At 30.4% G+C, this 26146-nt stretch overlaps 1 protein-coding gene and 1 long non-coding RNA gene across 8 annotated transcripts in view; one reads left to right on the forward strand and one right to left on the reverse strand.

Annotated features, from left to right (window-relative positions):
- Positions 1 to 1272: 1272 nt before the first annotated feature.
- Acsl (Acyl-CoA synthetase long-chain) overlaps positions 1273 to 26146 on the forward strand; it is a 31810-nt gene continuing 6936 nt past the window's right edge. The window contains exons 1-4 of one of the 7 annotated variants that reach the window (XM_036375068.2): positions 1273 to 1387; positions 2743 to 2764; positions 18234 to 18563; positions 23587 to 23722. In XM_036375068.2, coding sequence (XP_036230961.1) covers positions 18541 to 18563; positions 23587 to 23722 — 159 coding nt within the window. In that variant the 5' untranslated portion in view covers positions 1273 to 1387; positions 2743 to 2764; positions 18234 to 18540. Of the gene's footprint in view, positions 1388 to 1759; positions 1969 to 2742; positions 2765 to 18233; positions 18564 to 23117; positions 23337 to 23586; positions 23723 to 26146 lie in introns of those variants that run through there. The other 6 variants (XM_014229793.3, XM_070109153.1, XM_036375074.2 and 3 more) reach the window with 6 other exon arrangements.
- LOC118683188 (uncharacterized) lies at positions 23261 to 25172 on the reverse strand. The gene is made up of 2 exons (XR_004979079.2): positions 24783 to 25172; positions 23261 to 23752 (listed from the first exon to the last, which is right to left on the reverse strand). It is a non-coding gene; the product is annotated as an uncharacterized lncRNA (long non-coding RNA).

Genomic DNA, 26146 nt, shown 5'->3' on the forward strand with positions numbered 1-26146 from the left:
TAATAAAAAAAAAACTGTTTTTTATCTTCACCGCATGTGCTAATACGTATGCGTTGTTGCTTGCAACTGCACTTGTAACCTGCTAAAGTTGTTGGATTTTCGCTAATTTGCGTAATTTAGTCCGTTGTGAACCATATATTCGGATATTGTGGCGTTGCCTTGAACCATGTTCTGTGCCAAATTAAAAAAATTCCACATACAAGAACTTAATTTTCAGTTTATAAGACTGCTATATGCTAAAGTGTTCCGATCTGAGCAATTTGTTCGTAGATTGTGGCACTACCTTAAATCATGTTATATGCCAAATTTGGTGAGATAGATATTTTATAAATAAAAAAGTTTTCTTAACAAGAAATAAATTTTGATGGGTAAGTTTGTATGACAGTTATATGCTATAGTGGTCCGATCTGAATATAATGTTCGGAGATTTTAGCGTGATATTGTAAAATAATGCATACCAAATTTCGTGACGAAATCTTGTGAAATAAAAAAATATTTCATAAAAGACGTTTACTTCAGAGTTTTGGCAACTTTGTGGCAAGGTATAGCAATATAGTTGCTATACAACCAACAAATTTTTCGGTAAATAGTTGTACAGTCAGATATGCGCAACAATGGCATTTTTAAAAATAACGCCTGCATTTCTGCTACTAAATTTGCCAGATGCGGCAAAAATAACAAAATGTCTAATTTTGTTATTGCTAATCGCTCTGTGCAGCATCTGACAACATGGCTTTTTCTTTAATAACATCTGGCAACAGTTAAGATACTTTTTTTATTTCAACTATTGTTTGCTATCTCGCTCACGCCATCAACGAGCATGCGCTCTGTTTACGCCAGAATCACGCCACTTTCCAAAATGACAGTACACCTATATAAAAAATTTTAAAAAGTTTATTTGTTGGTATTGTTGTTGCACACACACCACGTGAAATATTTTGTATTGAGAGCGCTCATACACAATTGAGTACAATGTCAACAAGCGTTACCAGCTGAACTGAAAAAATTTTGCAGCCTCAAAATATGCGCTGTAGTTGCTTCAGGGTGCAAGAAATGTTATAAATTAGATTTATTAAATATATATTTTTGCAATCTTTTTTGCTGCAAATTGCGAAACAAAGTCTACATATAAAACATCAGCATATTTTCCACGAATTCACGCAGTTATTAGCTACCTGAAATCGCAGTTCGCTAACGTCTGGCAGCATACAACAAATATGAGTCGTTTAATATTTTAAAAACTGCTCAATTCAGCTGTGCAACATTACGCTCGTGCAATTTCTTAGTGATTTACACAATAAAAAGTGTTTAAATTTGTTAAAAAATTATCCCATAGATAATATTTTATGCTTAATCAACTTTCAGTTACGCGCCATTATTGAAATAGGTGGGCTTCATCAACAATTGCCTTAATTTATTTGCTTGTGTGCATGTGTGTGTGTGTTTGTGCGCTGGTTTGTTTTTTTTTTGTTTGCGGCGCTGCTTGGCAATGATGACGTGCCCGCGAGAGAGCACCGGCAATAAATGTATGCAAACAAAAACAAAAACTGCAAAGGCAACATAATCAAAGGAGAAAGTGAGCATGCAGCAGCAGCAGCAGTGAATTATAACAAAAACAACACGGTATTGTTGTTGCTGTTGTTTCTCATGAAGCGAGAGAGATTGTAAACTCAACCAACGCTTGAAGGGGAAAGTGCGGCGATAATAGCGAAGACGGCGACTTTATCTACGACATTTCATACGAAAACAGCAAATAAACTGATTCAGAAGTAAAACTAACGTGGTCGAGAGTGTTCACTGTTTACATTGTTGCAAATAATATTTTAAAGAATTAAAGTAAAAAGAAAAACGGGCGTGCACTAAACATTCTATTATTTATTTTTGTGAATATAATAAATTAAATATTTTATTTAGCTATTAGATCAAGTGAACACCAACGCAAAAAATTAGAACGTGTGTGATTGTTGAGTAAGTAATAATAAAAGGCCTAATGGCATTGCAGTGAGCAGGCCTTATAGAAATAATTAGACTCAAAATGGAAACGTGGTGATGGAAACTAACGAATGCGAGTCTCTATTAGTTTTCTATTAATATTTAATGAAATGTGGTCTACGCGGCCGCTTTTCAGTTTTAAATTTTAAGAATTAAAATAAAATGTGTGGTATAGAAAAGGCAGTGGGCTTTAATGTCATTGCAGTGAAACGAAGTTGTGTACGGGCGTGTGTAAAAAAGTGCATTAAAGTAATAAAATATTTTATGTTACAGTGCATATTCAAAATTGTGTGCATGAAATATGTGTTATTTTACATAATGATGCAGTTTTTCTTTTATATTGTTTGGGCGTGTGTGTACGCCGACTGTGCGAATAAAAAATATATATGTATATGATGTGTGCTACTTTACAACGCAACGTAATAGTTTTTACCACAATTTTAATAATTTCAATTTAAATAAATATTTTATTTTTCAAAATGAGTAGTTGTTTCTTAGTTCAGGTTAAATGCATTGTTGTCTATATTAAAAATTTCCCCTTTGCATTAATTATTTTTTGTTGCCGCAACGTTCTATCATCCAATAACTGAAAACCAACACGAATTGCTTTTTCGCCGCAAAAACAACATTGATTATAAAATTTATACAAATACAACGTATGCGTGACGGCAACAACACAACTATATATATACATACAAACGTATTTACGCTGCTGTGCTACGTCACACTAACAAAACAACGCATCTACAGCAGTTAATGCCAGTTAGCACAGGTACATTTGCAAATAAATTAACGTTTGTAATATTTGTATGTATATTTTCCAACTGTTATTATGAAGTTATTTTGTAAATAGTAGTAAAATCAATTACTAGTTCAAATATTGCATTGTTTATAGCAAATTGTGTTTTTACTGCTTTGTAATGGAATTTAACTGTAATTTCGTCATCTCAAGCGGGTTGTATATTTTATTATGCGTTTCAATTGAATAATTTGCATTTCAGTCAATCAATGTAAAAAATTCACACCCTAATATGCCAGTAAATAAACAGAAATACGCATGAGAGCAACTTACCATATTTATTTCCCCTTTTTTCCCTTATTTTATGTTTTTTCGCCGCCTTTTTGGTGAGTCCACTTGGCCTTCATATGCTTTTTGGTTCTTATACTCATTATTATTTTGTTTATGCATAGATATAAATTTTTGTTTGTTTGCGACATACCAACATATATAAGAATGTATGAGATTCCAGACAAGCAGCCTATTTAGTTATGTTTGCAATATGAGTATGTGTGTATATATTCTTATATATAAATATACATATACCAAGTCAATTATCCTCACGTCCAGCAAATACTAAACATTACACGTATGTACATACATATATTTATATACATAATTTGTGTTTGAATTTGGTGCGGACGCAAAAGCTTTAAAAAGCGTTTAAAAATGTATCTATATACATGCATACATATGTGTATGTATTGTACACAAACGAAATTCCATTTTTTTTAAGAGAACATGCATACACATACAAACATTGTTTTGGACGATCGTATCTTTGTTGTGTGACTTATTGCTTTGTTTATCATAAATTTTTTTTAAAATGTTTCCATATTTTGTGCAATCAAAAGTTTATAATTCGCAAAAGTATCCAGAAACATTAAATTTATTTCTCGAACGTTGAAATAACCTTGATCGATTTATATACATATAAAGCTTGTTGGCCTCAGGTTATTTACATTTATCGATAACACTTCAATTGCTGACAAGAGATATGTGTTTGTTTACATTTTAATTGACGCGCTGTACGAGAATTCGACTTTCATTTTGTGTGCATATGCAACCGGTAATTTCAAAGTTCATCGAATTGCTGTTTTATTTACTTATAAAAATATGCATTTTATTTAATAAATGCATGAAAGATATAAGTAAATACAAATGTATTTACCATATATCCATCTATGCACAGCTGTGCGGTTAAAGTCGCTTTTATTTGTTTACTCTGCTTTAAATCCAAACATGTTTCTACAGTCAAATTACTTGCTCAACTTTCTCTGCACTTATACGTTTAGTATTTTTTCGTAAGTTTTGCTATTGTTGTAAGATCACAGTGGGTAATAAAAATTTACATTTGCTTAAAGCAACAACTATTTCATAGTCGAGAACTTTGTAGCAGCACTCAATTATTAAAATTTCATTTCGGAATATATTAAATTAATATTATCAAAACCGCTTATTTAGAATTTTATATGTACATATGTACATACATAATACACATGCATGTAGCGCAACCGCCTTCTACTTATAAAGTTTTCAATCCATTTCATTACAGTGACGAAAAATACTAAACAAAAACAATGCAAATTTAATAATCTATTTTGTTCCTATTTATTGCCGAAATTAGACATATAAAGTAACGATGAAAATCTTTTTATACTCTCTAAGCTGTCAGAAATGCACCAGTTAAGGGTATTATAGCTTTATTGCAACCGAAGTTATTGTTGTTCTTATTTTGATTTTTATTCCTCACAAAAGCAGGTTTTATTGCATCCTAATGATTTTATTGCAAATGATTGCATTCTAATGATCATTGATTATTTATGTCAATTATTGCCATAAATTCCATCTTTTGTGACGTTTTTCTTTAGGTACATTCATTTAACAGTTATGTAGTATAAACTTATATATGTAGTATACACATATTGACTGTATTGGCATTTTATTAGGCTTAATAAATTTGTTTATCAATTTATAAGCTTGTACTAAAAAGTATGTTGATATTTAATTTTCACTTCGTGCTTGATATTTTTACTGTGTATTACAGAAATAAATGCGCATAAGGACTTTTACTTTATCATTTTCTCGTACATATGTACATTTGAAGTCGAAATCGACCTTCAAGCCAATAAAGCCCGTTTCTATTCTCTAACAACTGTATAAATTTTTATTTACTTACATAAATGTTGTTTTTGTAAATATTTATGTACAGTATTGTATAAAAGTAAATCACATTGCGAGTGTTTACGCGAATATTTTTAAAGCTTAGTGTAATATAAATATAAATATGTATTCAATTCACTATAAAGTTGTGTTAGCTACAGCCAGGGTTGCAACTAATGTATTAAATAAAAATTAAAGTAACATTTGTATTATTTTTTTTGTTATTATTTTGCAATCCCGAAAATCTTTATTAAAAATAAATTTAACATTTCTAATTTCAAATACCGGATTAAAAGTTAATACAAATTTTAATTTTTAATACCGGATTGAAAAGTTCCAAAAAAAAACAATGTTAATCACAAGTTTCTATTTAAAACAAAAAGTTTTTGAATTTATTTTGCTTTTGTGTTTTTGAGCTTGTGTATTTTCAGTTCCATCACTAGAGCAAATAGCTGAAAGAAAATTAATAAAAAATGTAATTCCAAATACGGGCCTAAAAAAATAAAAAAAATTTCAATCTCAAATAACGGCTTGAAAAATTCCAAAAAAAAATATGTTAAGTTTCTATATAAAAAAATGTTATGAATTTACATTTTTTTAGAGCTTGCGTGTTTTCGGTTCTAACCACTACAGCAGTGGTGGGCAAACTTACACATTCAAACGATTTATTTTATAAATTTTTGATACTGGTTTGCAATTTATAATTAACTTTTTAAATTAAAATAAAATTTTTAATACCAATTTCGCAATTTCAAATAAATTTGCATATTTTCCTGAAATCGAATATAAAAACTCAAATTTAAATTTTTTTAAATTAAAAATTTCGCATCTCCGATTGTAATATATAAATACCTATTTATTCGAATCGCTCAAAATTTGTGTAAGGCTATATTTTTTCAATAAAATTTTATTAAATAGAAATTGTATCGTATTCCGATTACATTAGTGCATGTTGCATACTTTTCTGCGCCACTGTTGTTTGTAAATCAAATGCATTTGTAATGCATTCGCTTTTTATAGAGAAATCTATTTTGGCATGCCGGTCGTGAGTTGGCTTTCCTTTCCATTCCTACATATAATATAAAAACCGCCGATATATGCCTATGTACATATGTATATATATACATATATAAATTTTATATATATTTATACGCTGTTGCATGCTGCATTGTACCATAATTTGCGCGCATGTACCACATCTCGGCATATATATGTATATATCTACCACAATTTGTTTTGGCTCTCTTCTCCTTTTGTATTTCCCGCTGCTCGGCTCTTACCATATTTTCCAATGCTTTTTGCTGCTTGTATTCGTTTTCGTCATTGTATCTTCAAAGGGGTGTGTGCTGCGGCGAAGTAGCCCCGAAGCATCAGCAATTGCAACTGTGCAGGGGAATTCGTGCAGCGCTGCACTGTTGAGCAACATTTCTCCTCAATCTCATACGATTTTCAGCGTGTATAATAGCGTGGTTTTCCTGCCATTGCCATCGACTGCCTAGCGCATTCGACACAATTTGTTTTGTTGTTTATAGCGCACATAGTCTGGGTTTTCTTTCGTTTCCTTGCTAGTAAGTAGGCAAAATATAGATACTTGCTGTATTTTAAAAAGGCGGGCGGCGAGGTAGACGCCGCTGTTCGCCGGTTTCTGATGTTTTCATTCGCAATTGGCGTAGTGTTTAACTAATTTCTATTACCAATTGTTTATCCGTATTATACTGCTGTCGTCATTGCTAGTTCGCAACAGCGTGAACGGGCCTCCAAATCTTCGGTGAGGCGATCATTTTCTAGCGTTGAAGTTAAACTGACTTATTTTTAGATATTGTTCTCATTTTGCATTGGGATTTGTTTTTGTTTTAATTAGATGTACATAAGTATTGTGTGTAAGTATATACTTATGTATGTATATCCATAAATGATCAGTGTGACAAGCTGAGTCGATTTGGCCATCTCTGCCTTTCTAACCGTCTGCATATATGCGCATATATAGATGTAGTACCTCAGTTTTTGAGGCATAGATCTAAAATTTTTCACACGTTCTTTTCTCCTTAAGAAGCAGCTCATATGTAGGAATCGTCAATATCGGACCACTATAGCATATAGCTGTTACACAAACTGACCTATCAAAATGAAGTTTTTGTATGGAACAATTTTTTATTCGACAAGATATCATCTCGAAATTTGACATAGATTATTGTCAAAGGCAAGTCTAAAATCTTCGAACAAATTGTTCGAATCGGACTACTGTAGCATATAAGCTGCTATACAAATTTATCGATCAAAACAATATAGAAGATCTGTTTATACCCTTTTATAATACTATAAAAAATGCACCTGTGACGAGTATTATAGCTTCTACAACCGAAGTTAATGTATTTTATTGTTTTGGTTTTTTATATATAATTTTCGTGCTCTCGCATTAAACTTTATGGTTTTGTTTTTTTATGTATTTACATATATTTGTCTTGCTTTTATTTTTCATTTCTTTTGTCTTTTTTGTATTTACATTCTCCAAGTTTTGCTGTCTAGCTGATTTTTATTTCTTGACCTTGTTTTCGCAACATGAAAGCAGCTTTCATTATCACCTCCATTTGTGAATTTTCTTGTTAGCGGTTTTGTGTTACTATAAATTTCAATTAAATATAACAGTCAATATATTTACGAGGCAATCCGGTTCACTTGTCTTTAATTATATGCCCTACTGCACTCGCTGGAATTTCTTCTAAATGTCATCGAAAAAATAAACATAAGCATAGTAGGTTAACTCTTCTCGTTCCTGTTGGGCGTAGTATTATTTTTTGAGTGGAATATCACTGCTATTTCTAGCATAGTATAATTTGCATTTATAATTTTCAATTAGCACTATCAATTAAAATTCATTTAAATAAATATACAGATGTCTGTATAGTACATGTACGAACACCACATCAATTTATTTACAACGTAACCAAAGAAATCTTAGTTCAATTAATTTATGCAATATTTTTTTGTTTTCCTTCATGACAATACTACAGGTTACAGGTACATTTACAAACTTTACTTTTTGTTTTTACTGTTTGTTTTTGCCAACTTGTTCCTCGAATTTTGAGATATCAATTTGAAATTTCGCACATGTCCTTTTCTCGCCAAAAAGCTTTGTCGGAATCGCCGATATCGCCATCACTGCCATATAAACTAAAATATCAGAATTAAGTTCTTGTATGGAAAACTTTTTGATTTGACAAGATGTCTTTACGAAATTTGGCATAGATTATTTTCGAAGGCAACACTAGAATCTCCGTATTCAGATGTTCAGATTGTATCACTATAGCATATATAATATATATGTAGCTGTCATACCAACTGATTGTTAGAAGTCAATTTCTTGTATGTAACCTTTTTATTTATGAAGGCTATTATAGCTGCGGTAGAAATGAAGTTAACGTTTTTTCTTGTTTTAGTATTGAATATTGTGAATACTTAATGTAATATTTAATTGATATTTCTATAATTTTATTAGCACTAATATCAAATATCAAATACAATACTTTCAGCTGGAAAATCCATAACTATGCATTGATATTTGATAAATCTCCCACAAGAATAAATATTTTTTTTCATTCTCACATTATCTACGCAGTGAACTTTTGGACAAATGCAATTATTAGACACACGCACACACCTTTGCAATGACGTTTGAGCTTTGCTCATGGTCACAGTCACAGCAGCCGCCACAAGCAACGACCTCAACCCTCTGCTTACATGTGCATATATATAAGTATGTACATATTATGTACTTAATACATGCGAGCACGTTAAAATCAGCGAACGGAAAACGAGTATGAATAATTTGCAACGAGTCAACCGGCCGCCCCCAATTACATTTGTATAAACGCGCAGTCCTACATAAACACAATTGTGTACGATCGCGCACAATACTGTATACACATATGTACATACATGTGTACAGTATATACGTGTTCTTATTTCATTCTGTTATTATTATTTTTTTTTGTTCATTTGCCATTTCACGGACTTTGACACATAATCATACGATTTGTCAGAAACGCAACTGGTACAGCGAATGAGGCTGTTGTATATTTGTTTGTGTGTTTGTGTTAGCCAGTGGGTAAAGCGGGTTAAGGAGTAAGATTTTGTGCTCGCTGTGCTTGTGTCGTCTATCGACATTCGACAAATTTCAATGTAGCAAATTTTTAAATTATTATAAAAGTAAACGTATGTATGTATGTATTTTAATACGACGTAAGAAAATAACAATGTAAAAAATAACAACGTATTAAAAACAACAATAATAAAGTGAAAGAAAGTGCTTGACTGCAGGAAAGTAAACTGAGAGTTTTTTTGCCTTTCGCAATCTATAATTGATTGTGATTTGTTTTTGTTTAGCTACGTAGTATGAGTCATAATATATACAAATACATTTAAATATAAATGTACATATGTATATACATATATTTGCTTTTTATTGTCATTTATCCAATCGCAAAGTCTTTGTAATACCTATGTTCCAAATCCACTTCGAACTTTGAACACGTTTCATGCATTTTTAGTATTTTGACACGACAAACTGACGCAAGTGTCTTTAATGCTATGTTTTTCAATTATTGCACTTGGAAAATTTCGTAAATGCTTATACCTTTGTTCTTGTACGTAGGTTCGCTTATAAGTAGATATTTTGAAATGTGAACAGTGGTCGATGCTCAAAGTGATGACGTGTATTTCTGTTCTGCGCGCTTTGTCAGCGTGTATCGCGCCACTTTCGATGCCGTCATTGTTGCTCAGTGTAAACAAAAATAATGCCCCAATCGTTTAGCCCTTGTGGGCTTAGCGTTTAAGCGGAACTTGGGCGGTAATATAAAATTGCTACCAGAAACCACAAGAACAATAATAAATTGTGCTTAAATAAGGGATCGAAAATCAGCACCAGAAACTATAAATGTATTATTTTGTATTCTGAAGAAAGATCGATATCCAAAAACTGCGAGATTAGTGTGCGTATATACAGACTGACAGACGTGCATACATGGCTAAATCGACTCAGTTCGTCACGCTGATCATTTATACATACTACTTTTGGGTGTTACAAACTTCGTGGCAAACTTAATATAATAAAAATTAGTAAATTGGATGCGAATAAACAAAGCCAAATAATTTAATAAAATAAATAGAATGAAAATTAAAATTAGAAATTCAAATAAATATGAGATGAACATAAAAATATTAATTTGTTTTAATATTCATTAAATTATATTGAAAAAATAGAAATAAGTGAATTGAATAAAGTAAAATAAAATACAGAAGAAATTATGAATAATGCAATAACTATAATCTTTATAGTATAACATATGCAGATGTATGCAAGTTCTAGGATGCACGTATGCAGATACCGTTTATAGTTTTTCTTTGATTTACTATTAACAGAAAAATCGACAAATTTCCATACGTACTTAAATATCTAGTAAGTGCTGTGTCATAAATGAGATGCCAAAACGTGCTTTAAGCGCATATATATATAATAAATATATGTATATTAGAAAATATTTTGTTTTGTAAATGACTTGCTATTCATTATAAACAAATTTATGCATTAACAAATTGGTTCAAATGCATATATGAATCAGGATATATATACATACATACACATTTACATCTTTTAAAAATTGAGTTCCAGCTACTTACACGCCAACTGGGTTGGAGGTTAAAGTCAAAACTTGAGATTGAGATTTTTTTTAAATACTGCGCATTTGTTTTTTGGTTTTCAGAATTATTTACAAACAATTGGCAATTTAAATAAACCGCTGGTAATTTATTTAGATAATGCAATTAAGAACAAGCAAAACTGTTAACTTTGGCTACAAAAAGATATTTATTTAAATTTTTTCAGACATTTTTTATGGCAGCCATATGCTATAGAGATCCGATCTGAACAATTTGTTTCCAGATTGTGCCAAATTTCTTGTCAAATAAACAAGTTTTCCATGCAGGAACGTGATTTTGGCTGATCAGTTTGTGTGGCAGCCATATGCTACATATAGTGGTTCGATCTGAACAAGTTCGTAGATTGCAGCGTTCCCTTGGATAACAATCTATGCCAACTATCGTGACGATATCTTGTCAAATAAAAAAAATTTTCATACAAGGACTTGATTTTGATCGTTCAGTTTTTACGGTAGCTATATCTTTTTGTTATACGATATCGGCGTTGCGAACAAATAAGCGGTTTTTTGAGATGTGTGAAAAATTTCAGATCGCTATCACAAAAACGAGTTCGCGCCTTCACTTTCTGGGTGTTACAAATTTAGTGGCGTATAATTATTGCTGTGTTTGCATGTTAGGAAATATGTTATTATTTTTTTATATAAGTTAATATAATATATAATATTTGATGTAATCTACAATAAATTGTTTTATTATTTCCGATGCATGCAATGTCAGTTTGTTATTTTTTTTAATTTTGACAGTTGTCAGTTTTTCTTGCTAGTAGCTAGTGTCAAATTGATATGCTCGTATATATTGTATTAATCAAAAAGTGCATTTATCGCTATTTATACAGGCATTTATCGCTTTTAGTTTAATCAACGCTATTTGTAATGTAGATATACTCTTTTTTTCATGCAAATATTACGAATCACTCATTTTCTTTGAGTATATCGCCACACTGACCTAGAACTTGATTTTGTTGCATTTCGTTTTGTATTGGTTTTCCAGACGCGGTTTAAGGTTAGGGCTGTTGATTTTTTGTTTTTGTTTTTAAACTTTTATTTGTTTTAATATCAATAACGGTATGTATGACTATGTGTACATATATGTATGTATGTATGTAAGTGCATTAATTTATATGTGCCAGAAGTTACTTATAGAACCCAGTCAATTCCCACAGCGCCAATGCAACGTTTCGCTATTTATTGTTGTGCTGTCACACAATAAATTATCATAACACATGTTCGTCTGTATGTATGAAGTTGGTTCGCAAATGTGTAGGTACATATATATGCGCGTTCGTAACTTATTGTTTATAATCTTTTTTTTATTTTATTAGCTTACAGTCTAGCTGACGCTTGTCATGTGTATTATGTACGTTGGTATTTATGGAATTAAATTCAATTATAGTTAATGCATATTTGTGAAAATGCTTTTTTTTGGTTTTTTCTGTTTGCTTTATTTATTTTTTGATTACTTATGTGAATTGACGTTAAAGTTAGTGGAAAAAAGTAATAAAATTTGAAAAGGAAGTTGTTATGAGACTTGTCTAAATATTATTAAAGTCTGTATGAATACGCAATTGGAAAAATATATTCTAAATATTCGTTTAATCACTTTTAATAGTGTTCGGAATGATGTGACCATATATAAAAAAAATATATATATTTCTATACTAACATACATAGATTATCAAAGACAGCACAGCATGTTATATACTCTTCTAAGAATCATCAACGTTGACCGAAGCATAGCAGTATAACAGTGAACTAAATTTTTCTCGAGAGATTGTGTCATAAATAAAAAAGTAATTTCTCCGTTATATAAGTTTGACCTGAAAAAATTATACACCATGACAAATGAGTGGTAAAATAGTCTTCATTATTTTATTTTTTTAGGCATTTTTATGCTTTAAATAATAATGATGTTTTCAATAAGCTTAATTTCGAGATTCGAACACAAATAGCAAATATTTTGATTTTAGGTGTTAACTTCAAAAAACGGATAAATTACTTTTTTATTTAGCACTCAAACCCTAAAAAACATTTGTTTGGCCCAATAACCGGCCGATTGTTGTACAGCAACTATTTCGAATTTGTAGGCTAACTACGAAAAACGGAAAAATTACTTTTGTACTTAGGCCTGCATCTCTCGAAAAAAAAAATAGTTTGGAAAAAGTCGATTTTGTAGTATAGTGTAATTAGTCTTTATTATATGTTTACTTATTTATTTCTATTTTCTTATTTGGGTAGCATCAATTTCAATCTCTGGAAAAAATTATGGTAGAAATATGTGTATGTCAGCAAGTTACCGTATCTTCTGAAAATTATTGGTATTCATTCGGTGTTAAGAGGGGTCATTTAAGGCTGACAATCCGGTCTCACTTTTAGCTCAGCTTTAGTGGAAACTATTTTGTTACGGTAAATTTAATTATTAAAAATTTGGTACTACCAACATAACGGTTTATTTTTATATGAACTAGTCGTGAAAAGTTTAAGCTGTCAAATTGTACCTCGACACTTGTGACACTTAACGCATGCTTACTCTTATATTTCCTAATATCCGAACATATTCAATGCTCAACCGGTTAAGCGACAACTATCTTTTCGCCAATTATTCAATCTATCACATTTTACACTGAATGTGCAAAGTCGACAAATTTACATACTACAAGTATATATGTACATATATTAGGGTGAACCAAAAATAAATGAATATCGAATTCGTGTTTCAAAAAACCTAAATACCAATATATAACCAGAAATATTTTGTGAATTTTTTCCCAGAATTTTTTTGCGTATTTTAAAATGTTTCGGTGAGCATTCAAAGTTTTACATATGAAAAACACGTAATAAATTTGCTTTCAAAAAAAAATCCATATGTTTTAAACCGTTTGGAATAAATTTTTATACATGGACTTCTTGTAGCCAAAAAAAATTTCCTAAACAATCTACTCCTGTGCAAGTTTTTATTTATTTAAAAAATTCGTATATTTCATACATACATATACACTTCATTCGAAAATTATTTGCGCTTTTGAAGAGTTTGCAAAAATTTACTGATTAATGAAAAAATAATAATAAATATAAAAAAATATATATCCGTGTTTATTTTTCGCGTATGTAAGGTTAGTGCGGCGACAACGTTGGGACGGCGTTTATCCAATATTTTGATTATCTTTTTATTAAACAAACAGCACTTTAACTCATGTTTATTTAACCGATTCGCGCGTTGGACATTGGACCCGGTCCACCAAATTATACTTGTACTGCTGTGCGCGAGCATGAGTGTTACGACATAGTTATAGCGCAGAAGGCAAGATCTGTCGGCGAAAGAGAAAACAAAAATGAGAAGACGAGGCAAAAGGCGAAAAACAATAACAACACATAATACTAATAATAGTAACTGTAGCGGTAGTGTTGACGATCATAGTTCATTTAAATAATATTGTTGTAGTTTTATACGCGCTTAACTGGGTTTTCATTTAGTTTCGCATTTTGTGTAATTTTGCACCTTGCCCCCGACACCTAAATCAACTGTTCAACAACGCTTGTCGTATGAGCGCAATTTTGTCAGCTTTGTCTTCGAAATATTTACATATACATATGTTTGTTATTATTATTATAGTATATACTTTAATTGCAAGTCAAATTTCATAAGTCGAAGTATGTACATACATACATCTCGAAACACTTTCTAGAATTGTTAGGCTCAAAGTGACTTTTTCATTAAAATTATGCGTTTTACTGGCTTTAACTTAATTTATGGCTGATTAATATTACAGTAAAACACAGTACAGTTAATCTGTATCTTAATCAGCAAAGAGAGAATTTAGCCAAGTCGATCACCAGATGATTTTTAGCCAAGTTCTCTACCACTAAGCTGCTTTCAATACTTGCTAGTTGTTATTTTACGGACGACACACCAGATATAAATACTCATTTGAAGCCTTGAATCCTTTCTAGTATACAGTATTCTTCGAGTTATTTCAGTTTAGATTGACTACGAAATGACTTGTATCTTTAAAACGAAAAATAATTTTTATAACCTAAACAGGGTATATTAAGTTTGCCACGAAGTTTGTAACACCCAGAAGGAATGCGAACTTGTCGCTCAGTTTTTGAAATATCGATCCGAAATTATGCATACTTTCTTTTATCCGCAAGAAGCGGCTAATTTGTCGGAACCGCCGATATCGTATCACTAAAGTAAATGTAGTTTTTATAGAGAAAACTTTTTAATTTGACAAGATATCTTCATAAAATTTATCACAGATTATTGTCTAAGACATCGGCTCAATCTTCGAACATATTGTTCAGATCGAACTACTGTATCATATAGCTGCTATACCAACCGACCGTTCATAATAAAGAAATGCACCTGTGAAGGGTGTTGTAGCTTCAGAGCAGTCGACGTTTAACGTTTTTTCTTGTTTCCATAGTATCTCTGAAGTAATGCGAAAGCGGTCCTGGGGCAAGGAAAAAATCCATTATAGAAGTGGGGAGTGTTTTAGTGGATACACCATTCACGTAGGATGACGTTCCCTATATGGTGCGAAGACATTGTAAACCCTCACGGCCTAAAGAAGAATAGTATCTCAAACGTCCTTGGAACCATAACCTTTGTATAGCATGTCCATTTTCTCAGTTTACACGCTCGAATAATGCTAAGAAATATTGAATATTACTCAATTTACACAGCGTATCCGATTATACAGTCAAATTCCATGCGCTTGAACTTTGAAATGCTTAAACTTCGAAACTATAAACAACGTGCTCGTAAACCCTCATTGTTAGACCCATATTAGTTAAATATCACGTTATCAATGCAACACGTATAATTGCTAAGTAAATATAATACCTGTGTTAGCACTCACCCGTGTTAAACTACAACAATAACATACAAATACATTTAATAAGAAAATTTTTTGTTTTAAAAAAATAAATAAAATAATTTGAAGTGATATGTCGTGCCAAGCCGGTGTCATGAGAGCGCTTCTGAACTTTGACTCTCTCAACTAATCACTACGATTTGCGGTATTATTTGTTTTGTTGTTGTTTTCTTTCGTTTGCTTTTGCCGTTGTTTTGCTTTTGTTTAGAAATCAGTAGTAGCATACACCACTCGGTAAACGCTTCAGGTTACAATAATTGTTTGAATGGGTTGGCCGATCGGTGGACCGCGCAAACGGCCGGGGACGGTTCAACGAATGAAACTGATTCCTTGCTTTGCACTGCGTAGCCTCTATGCGGTAGACTTTGTACCGGCAACAATTGGCAAATGACATTGAGTTTGTTAGGCCAAGTGGTGTGTGATTGAGCGTCGTCGCGGCTGGTGGGTGCGCGGGTTACGGTGAAGGCAAGTGGAGAGCGTTGCTGCTGACATTGCTAGGGCCGTCGTTGGCACGGGTGTTTAAGGATAAATAGAAATGTGATAAATTGTGGGTGTCGCATAGCAGCCGTGAAAAAATATAAGACAAAAGTGGTGATAAAGTCCAATTTGTGTTTTTTACCGTTGTATTGTTTTTTTTTTTGTTGAGCTCTTTCTGATACTTCTACTCGCGCATCTATCAATTCAATTAGCCTCAATTGAAAGAGTGAGCGCGCTGCGTATTAAATTTTTATTACGAAAAATTTGCCACTTGTTTTACTTGTTGTTGCGGCATTCATATTGCTGCTGAATGGGCGCTGGTGGGTGGTTCAGCAAGTAAACAAAACGTCAAATTGTGTGAATTAAAAAAAAAATTAATAATAAAAGCTTGAAATAGCTTCATAACTAAATATTATGAACTGAAAATAAATAATTTGTATTAAAAATATTTAGTGAAATAAACATGGAAAATATTAAAATTTTAAATGAAAATTAACTCTACAACGTTATTTGCAACATAAATGTCAAACGCAAATTATACTTTAACAGCTGGTTTGACAGCTAACGCTCTAAGAAATATTATATCTCTAAAAAAACACCCTATACAAAACGATTTCAACAATTTTTTTACGATACTTTATTACTTCAATTCTATATCTCTAAAAAACACCCTATACGTACAAATTTCCCAGATTTTTTGTACGATATCATTTTAATTGAAGTCAATAAATTAAAAAAAAACACCCTATACAAACCGATTTTACAGATTTTTTTGCATGATATTATATTATCTCTAAAAAGCACCCTATACAAGCCGATTTCACAAACTTTTTGTACGATATCACATTGAATTAATTATATGTATACCTGTAAAAAACACCCAATAAAATTTGATTTACCAGATTTTTTGTATCACCCTTACAAACCGATTTCACAGATTTTTTCACGATATCCAGTTTGTTACCAATATATAACATTTAATTTTTTTATGAATTTTGAGTTTAATTTTTATATTAAGTTTCGAAAACAACTTCAGATACACGCTCACATACATATATACATATATTTAAAAATAGCTTTTGTTGTGGAGGAAGTAAGTATATACAAACATGCGAAAAAATACCACACTGTTTAAAGTCCAACTGAATTTTTTGGCACACAAAGCGACATTATGACGGCGTGGGGGTTTGGTAGCATTCTTATTTGTGTTGTTAATATGGTAAAAGAAAAAAAGAAATCATATTTATAGCACCATTCTTCTTCGCATAAACATATGCGTAATATTTTCTTTGTTTTTACATATGATTTTTCACCGCTTTAACGATTATTATTGTGATATACATACATCTATATATATACATACATATATATTGTTTGTAATCATTTGATAAATTGCTTTTAACTTTTGTTTTGGTTTGTTAGCATATGTGTTGTTTTTGTTATTAACTGGTTTCATTGAGAACTTGTACGGACGGTATTTGACTGTGATACGCAATATTACTCTTAATTTCCAGTTTTAATATTTTTATTTATTTATACGAAGTACATCTGTAACACGCAAAAGGTAATGTCGGAAATCCTATAAAGTATGGAGTATATAAATGATTAATTTTTAAAATACTGATCTCAAATTTTCCACACGTTCATTTCTTCACAAAAAGTTGCTCATTTGTCGGAACCGCCTATATCGGAGCACTATAGCATATAGCTGTCATACAAACTGACCAATCAAAATTAAGTACTTGTGTGGAAAACTTTTTTATTTGACAAGATATCTTTGGGAAATTTGACACAGATTATGGTTCAAGACAACGCTATACTGCGCCAGACGCTACCAGACCGTTCAAAAACAAAAAAAAAATTTTGTACATGTTTATGCTATAAGAAATGCTAACTTTTCGGTGCTTCGGTGCAACTCAGTTTACATTTTTTACTGTTTTTATTAGATTTTAATTATCATGTCATTAAGCTAAATAGATTTAAGGGTGATTAATGTAATACACAAAATTTTGTTTGCCAGCTTGTTGTGGTGCATTATACACAAAATCTAATTTTTCGTACATCTTTTTTATCAATGTCCTGTTACATTTCATTTAATTTACATATATTGCCACGAAAATCGCTTGTCTTCAAAGTATAAAAATAAATAAATGTTTTATATATCATTTATATGTTTTATTCATTCATTATCACACATTAGCTGTATCGTTTTTCTCTGTGTCTCTTTCGTTGCAGATCATTTTGATTGTATATCTGTATAAAGAAGCTAGAATTCAGCAATAGTAAAGCATATCTTCATAAAAATACATAATACATTGGTCCAAAGACAACAACAGCACTACATACAACAACAACAGCAGTTCAAAGTAAATAAATATTACAATAAATAAAACAAACGGAAGAAAATAAGTGCTCCAACGCAGCAGGTGTAATAGACCGCTGGTGAATCAACCGATTCTGCATTTATTACATCACTTTCAAGCGTAAACTACTTTGCTTCCTGTCTGGCAACCATATCGATTGACATACAGACGTGCTGAAAATGTTTATCGAAGATGACGCACAGTAAGTACACACGCACTTTTTTTTGAATATTTGACCCATTTCACGTTCATATTTTTTTTTTTGTACTTGTTTGGTGAAATCAAGTGCATCGATATTTGTTTGCATCATTGGTGCCATTGTGGTCACGTGTTGTAGTTTTCATCTTACGATGGTGTTAATGTTTTTTTTTTATAATGTTTTGTTGTTTTTTGTGGTGAAATTAGCAACAATTTTATATACATACATAAATAATTATTGATTTCACTCAGTGGCTTCGCATGGTTATTGCTTTAACAGAATTTTTTTTAGTGATTTTTTTTTTATTTTGGCTTCTCTCTGTTCAATACTCAAAAATATATCCTCACTGGAGTTTGAAATTAGTCAGGTAAAGCCTTAATTTGGTAGCTATCTAGCGTATTAGAAGAGCAGTATTCTGTACTTTTGTATGCCCAAGAAGCCGCTATAGGAGACCGTCGATGCTTTTGAAAAAAGTTTCATAAATAATTTTAGAGTTACTTTACATATTTCTTAAGACAGTCAGATGTAAATGATGGCTAACTACTTTTTATAAGCCTCCATTGCGTGGGATGGCCTTCAGCGAATTTTGATGTTTCGGTTTCAGCTGATTTTTGGAGCGCTATTCGCTAGATTTTTGTACAGTTTCGATGTCATATTCTTAAACCTACGTCTCGTCATCAATAATAATGCGTTTGGTGAGTTTAGCGTTCTCAGTTACGTTGTCAAGCATCGCTTTTGCGACCTCTACTCTATGTCAAAAAAAAGATTTGCAAAAGATTTTTGTCATTTCATGCCAAGACTAGCCTTGACACGCTGCATACCCAAAACATTAACCAAAATGTGTTGAATCGACCCATAACAGATGTTGAGCTCTTTTGCTATCTCTCTATGATCGATCATGTCGATTTTTAAACTCTATTGCTTTAACTTTTTCGATGTTGTTGTCATTAACAGTTTTCGATGACTTCCTGACGTTCACTGAATGCTTTGACCACGCAAATACTTGTGTTTATTATTAAGTAGACTCCCCAAAACACTTCTGCAACATTTTCAACTACTCCGTAACCGTGATTTCATAGGAAACACAAGCATATCAAGCAAACTGCTTCCAGTTGTTTCTATGGTAAAAATCACCAGACAAATCCTACGCGTCGTAAACTAACAGCTGTCCAAACACTCACTAATTGATATATGCAGCTCAAACTTCACACGGACATAAGATAGGAAAAATTATTTTATCGATTCAGTTTGCGCACGCAGTTTTAATGGACCAGTCCGAGTCAAATTTGATCAGTTGGTATTTCCGTTTAGTATCTGATTTTGTCCATTAGGTAAAATTATTTCCGGAAATAAATGTATGAGCGACATTTAAAACTCAGCTGTTAAATTATAATAATTTTGAAAATATTGAATTTCATGTAAAATATGTTAAAAATGCAACATTCTTATCGAAATCGTTTGTTTATCGATTGTAGTGTTTGCCTTTATGCCTAGAAGTACACAGCTGTTTATTAAAATGTGTATGAGTTTGCAGAATTATTTGCAATACATTTTATTAATTGAATATTTTATTGCTATTTATTATTATGTAAATTAATTTATATTCTTATATTTACCTAATTTTAGTCGCTCTAGTTTGTAGTAATTTTATTTAATGGCATAAATCATGATAATTCTAATAAATACAATGACTATCATTATTTTAACTATGGACAACTATGCGTTTGTACAAATACAACAACAAAAATAAATAACAACGCAATGATAGAGTCTAATTTTCGCAATCAAATAGAAACAGACTTAAGAAAATTATTGTGCCAATAACATCACGCCATATTTTGTGTGAAATCTATAAACATACATATTTCCATACATAAATAACAAACATATCTACATACATATATGAATATGTTTGTTTGTGTATCAATTTAAAAAAAAATATTTTTCGTTTGTGCTAAGTGGTCATTATTTTTATTTCTCAATGATTGCAACTTGAGCGACACTTCTACGCATGCTTGTCTGTAGGTGTACATGTATGTTTATATATCACCTGTTGAATTATGCACCGCAGTGATTTATCGATAACACCGCATATAAGAATTTGAAATTTATGTATGTGTATGTATACTTTTATTATTTCATTTCTAATAATAAATAAATAACTAGCAAAAATTTCGATTGAAAATTTATCAGCGCTGATTATTTTTATAAATTATATAAGGCGTTGATAAGTGAAATAAAGATATTTTTTTAAGAATTTTTTAGTTAAACTTGAAAAAAAAATTATGATTTTGTTACTTTAAAAACATTTTTAAGTAAATATTTTTTTTATCTAATTAAATTTTTTTGGTTTTTTTGTAAAAGTGAGGGTGGTTCAAAAAATATTGGAAAAATTCTTTTTGAATATTTATGCTTTATTGTATTTTATTTTATAACAGAGTAATAAGTGTGATGAAAAAATAGATTAAATTAATTTTATATATATTATAATATTTAATTTAAAAATTAAATTTTTTTATTTATTTAAAAAAATTTTTAATTTTTAAGTAAAATTTTTTTTATCTAATTAAAATTTGTTTGTAGAAGTGAGTGTGGTTCAAAAAATACTTGAAAAAATAATTTTTGAATATTTATGCATTATTGTATTTTAATTGATAACAAAGTAATATGAAGGTGAAAAAATACTTGAAAAAAAATATAAAAAAATAGGTCGAAAAAAATCCCCCAAAATTTTGATGCTATTTGGTCTGACAGAATTTGCTTTTTTGCAGATTAAAAAATTGTTAGGTGGAGAATAGTAAAAGAACGTAGAGGAAAAAAATTTAATAGTGATCGGATTATCCGAGTAATCACTCAAGCAACTGGCTAAAAGCTCTACGATATTTATTTAAAATAGTCCTTTAAAGATCTCTAAATATTTTCTTCAATTTCATTAAAAAACTGTGTCTTTTACAATATTTCTGAATGTTCGAAATTTTTGAGAAGATCTAACCATCTTTTCCATATATTGCACCTTAAGTTAGCTATACAGTCTACCACACATATATATATATATTTATTGCTTTATCTTGTTTTGTTTTCACAAACATTTTTAAGGAGAAGGTTTCACGGTTGCGTGGGGGAATTTATGACAAAAAAGGAATAATAATATTATAATACTTTATTGTCGGTCCAAAGTTTAGCAGTGAACTATTAGATTATAAATGTATGGTGGGTAAGATCGTCTATTACATTGATAAGCATATTTTTATTGCGTTTTAAATGATTATAGCTTAGTTAAGATACGCCAGTTCTACTTTTTATCGCAAAATAAACAAAAATTTTAAAATAAATAAGAAAAAAAAAACGTTAACTACGGCTGCCGAAGCTATAATACCCTTCACAAATAAAAAGTTTTCCATGCAAGAACTTAATTTTGTTCAGTGAGTTTGTGTCGCAGCTACATAGATGCTATAGTGGTGCGATCTATTAAAATTAGAACCCTTATATAAAGTGTGGATCTGCAAATAAGCTTTAAACCTTTAGTAAACCAAACGTTATTGTAACCTCTTCCGAACCTTCAGTTATCTATCAGTTTTATGTTTGAGATTCAAGTTAAATTTTCTTCGAAAATCTATTAGATATTAAATCAAAATTTAAAAAAAAACCAAAAATTTTTTCTTAACCGCTGGTTAAGTTTTAACCGTCAATTAAATTTAGAACCAACCCTTCAACAAATCAAAAATTTAGAAATAGTTTTAAAATTTTTGGCAAGTTAAACTTTATTTTAACCTCTGGTTAATTTTATTTAACCTCTGGTTAAATTTGGAATTCGTAAAAATTGCAAATAATACAAAAAGGGAGCACATCGAGGCTTTAATTAGCTTTCTTATCAAAAACGAAAGTTCAATTTTCTAGACTATGCTCAAAACTCCATCGGTACTCTCTATCCCTATGAGATTATAACTAACTTGTAAAATTACAACAATAAATCATGTATGAATCTCTGCAACTATCTCATTGCTGAGCACAATACTTTCACATAGCAATAAGATCAATTATTCACATTATTGATCGACGACTGATCGTACAAGGTTTGCCAGTTAGCGTACATAGGTACGCTGCGAGCGGCCGAAAAGTGCCACGGTTGCATGCGGTGAGCGTAGCAGTAACCATACATATATGTATATACCTGTATTTGCGTCTATATGTATGTATTTGTACAAGCGAACATGTGCTTTCTCATTGACGTTGACGTTCTTTTATCAGCCAACGATCAACAGCGTCGACGCCAGCGTCCTTTCGACCGCTACCACCCAACAACAAATCGCAAGTGTAGACAGAACAGCGCTCTTATCACAGCTACCAATACAGGCGTAAACGCACGCGACTCATGTTTTGTCGTTGCTTATGTTGTGTTGTTATTATTATTGCGATTTTGTTGTTGCTGCGGCTGCTGCTTGCACTTGTTGCTCTAAGTTTTGAAATTTTCAGATAACACTCACACACTTGAACACATTTTCGTGCTAAATTTTACGTGCGACGACCCTACAACTTACTTAGTGCGCTGAAAAAAAATCTAGCAGACATACAAACATTTCTTGAAAGCGCTACAGGCACCGAGCGCATTTAGAAAATTATTTTCGCTTTTAGTTTAGTCGCATTTGTGCTGGCGTTTAGTACTTAATTACATTTAGCTGATCGTATTTTGGGCGTAAATATTGTTTTATTTTTTTTTTTTAGCAAATACTAATGTGTGTGTGTTTCTACCGCAATATACTGTAAACTTTACTTAAAATAAGTTTACGAAGTCAAGTTAAGCAAACTATGTATCTCACCATTAAAGAGTTAACAAATTAATGTTGCGTTCATATAGTGATCAGTGCTGATTAGTGGCGTGATTTATTGTGCCGACGTTTGACATGTGACTTCATTTGATTTACAATTACAAAAAACTGATATTTTTATATGCAACAAAAAACGTTAATTCATAATTTATCGACATTTGAGTAATGGCATGCACTTTCATTTTGTATCTAATTGTCAGAATGGAAAGCTTCTGGGTGCAGAGCGCAATCGGTGCTATCAAAGTGCTCGCTTTTGTGTGTGACATAATCACGTTGCCGGTATATTTGGTATTGCAGCGGCCATGGAAGCGGAGAGAAGAGTCACGACGCGTCAAGGTGAGTGTAAAAACGAAAATAAATTTAATGCTGAAGAAAACAAAAAATAGTGTGTTTGTTAAGTTTTTCGTTCGTTTACATTTTTTTCGATTTTGTTTACTCAGTCGATTGCCAAAATCACATTGAAATAGAAATTTTTTTTTCAAAATTTTAAATTATTTGTTTTTTTTTAATTTTAAGTTTAGTTTTTTTAAATTCCTTAAGTTTAGTTTGTTTTTTTAATTTTTTAAATTTAGTTTTTTTTTTACTTTTTATAATTTAGCTGTGTTTTTAAATATCTTTTACTTTTTAATTTTAATTTTTTTAAAGTTTTTTTAAGCTTTTCTCTTAATTTTGTAAATTAAATTTTTTAAATTATCTTCTACTCTTTAATTTTAATTTTTTTTTAAGTTTTTCTCTTTTTAATTTTTATTTGTTTTTTTATTTGAAAGTCTTTGAAAAATATTTTTTTTTGTTTTAATTTTTTATTATATAACATTTTTTTAATTTAAAATTATGTTTTTAAAATATTTTTTAGTTTTTTTAAGTTTATTTTAATTGATTAAATTATCTAAAAATTTTTATTAATTAAATTAAAAAAAAAGTTTTAATTTTTTATTATTTTCTTTATTATATTTTTTCTTTTCCTTTTTTTTAATTTTAAATTATTTGTTTAATTTTAAATGTTTTTAGTTTTTATTTAATTTTTTAAATTATTTTAATTTTTTTCATTTGTTTTATTTGTTTTTTATTTTAAAATATTTGAAAAATTAAAAAACTTTTTTTTTATAATTTTAATTTTTTTGTATATCTTTGTTATTGTATTTTTTATTATTGTTTTAAATATATTTTTACGTTTTTATATATATTTTTTTATTTGTTTTATTTTTACGTTTCTTATATATTTTCTAATTATTTTAAAATTTATTTTTGTATTATTGTATATTCTTTTGTTATTTATTGTTTTGTTTTATTTTTAATTTATTTTTGATTTATTTTTAATTTTTTCTACATTACTGACAGCTGCTAATGATTACATAGTAATTATCGCTATTTATATGATTCTCTCGACATTTCTTACTTAATTACATAAATCTTGTTGTTTTTGCTGTGAAATTTTACTGCTAGCTAGTAAGTTATCGTATATGCCCGCCACCTGTGTTAAGTCGCTTAATTAATAGTGATAGTGCAGCATTTATTATTTATTGTCGCTTGTGTTGTTGCAGGAAGTAATTTCGTCTGGCAACTTTAGACTTTAGACTTTGTACCTGAATTTACATATTTCCACTGTGATCTTTGCAAATGATAACATATCACTTCGAGTACACTCGTTCTATTTTCGTCATTTACAACAAAGACAAAAACTATTTCATACACATGCTTCGACACGAGTTGTTGTGTTTGTAAGTGTGAAAAACATTCCAAAAATAATTCGTAAGAATGCTATCGAGTTGACCAATTACTGGTCTGTTGTGGGTCGCTTTATCATCATGAATCAAATGCTATCGTTCTGTTATCCCGAATATTTCGGTTTACGTTACCCAAAACGCATTCCCAAAACAATTTAGAGGGTTATAGCTATTACAATATTAACAATCTTTCCGTATATCTGGAATACTAAATCATATAACCTATAAAATTAATTAAATCTAGTATCTGAAATTTTTTTTCACAATGTTGCTGCCCTTCAGTAGCAATTTAGATATATCGAGATTTATTATTTTTGAGAATTATGTGATTACTTTATGTGTGGAACAATTGATGAAAAAATACAAAAAAAAATTATAAAAATAAATAATTCTAAATTATCATAACAAAAAATAAATTAATATCAAATTATGAAATTAAGTAGATCGATAAGCAAAATTGCCGATAAAGAAATCTCTAGTCTATCAACCATTGAATTTTTATGTTTATAACTTTATTTTCAAGATAACAAAAAAACTGTGCGAAGTATGCATTTTATCTCGAAAATATTAACTAACATAAACTCCAGTTTGTGGCTATTAAATTTATGACCAACATTCCTAGCGACACTTTGAAACACATTTAACGAATTTTTAATCATACCAGCGATAAATAAAACAGTTGATACACACACACACGCCCATCTTAATGACTCTGACTCTTACAAGTATTTGCTTCTAAGTTAAATAACTATAGCCGCTTATACTCATACACATACATATATATGTAACAAAAACACACCTACATACACACGGGCATCCATACATATGCGCTTGTACTCATATGTGTATCGCAACAACACTTGTCGACATTTGTATTATATTTACCTGCAAAATTGCTCATTCTTATAATCGTTTCATATACATATCTTTCTGCTTTTGTTGATTATCTGTTTGTTGTTATTGTTTTCTTCATATTTTGTTTTTGCGTCAGGCTGTTCCAGTTAAGAAATTTGACGCCGGCACGAACGAGAAGCCG

Source organism: Bactrocera oleae, chromosome 4, assembly GCF_042242935.1.
Source record: "Bactrocera oleae isolate idBacOlea1 chromosome 4, idBacOlea1, whole genome shotgun sequence".
NCBI lineage: Eukaryota > Metazoa > Arthropoda > Insecta > Diptera > Tephritidae > Bactrocera > Bactrocera oleae.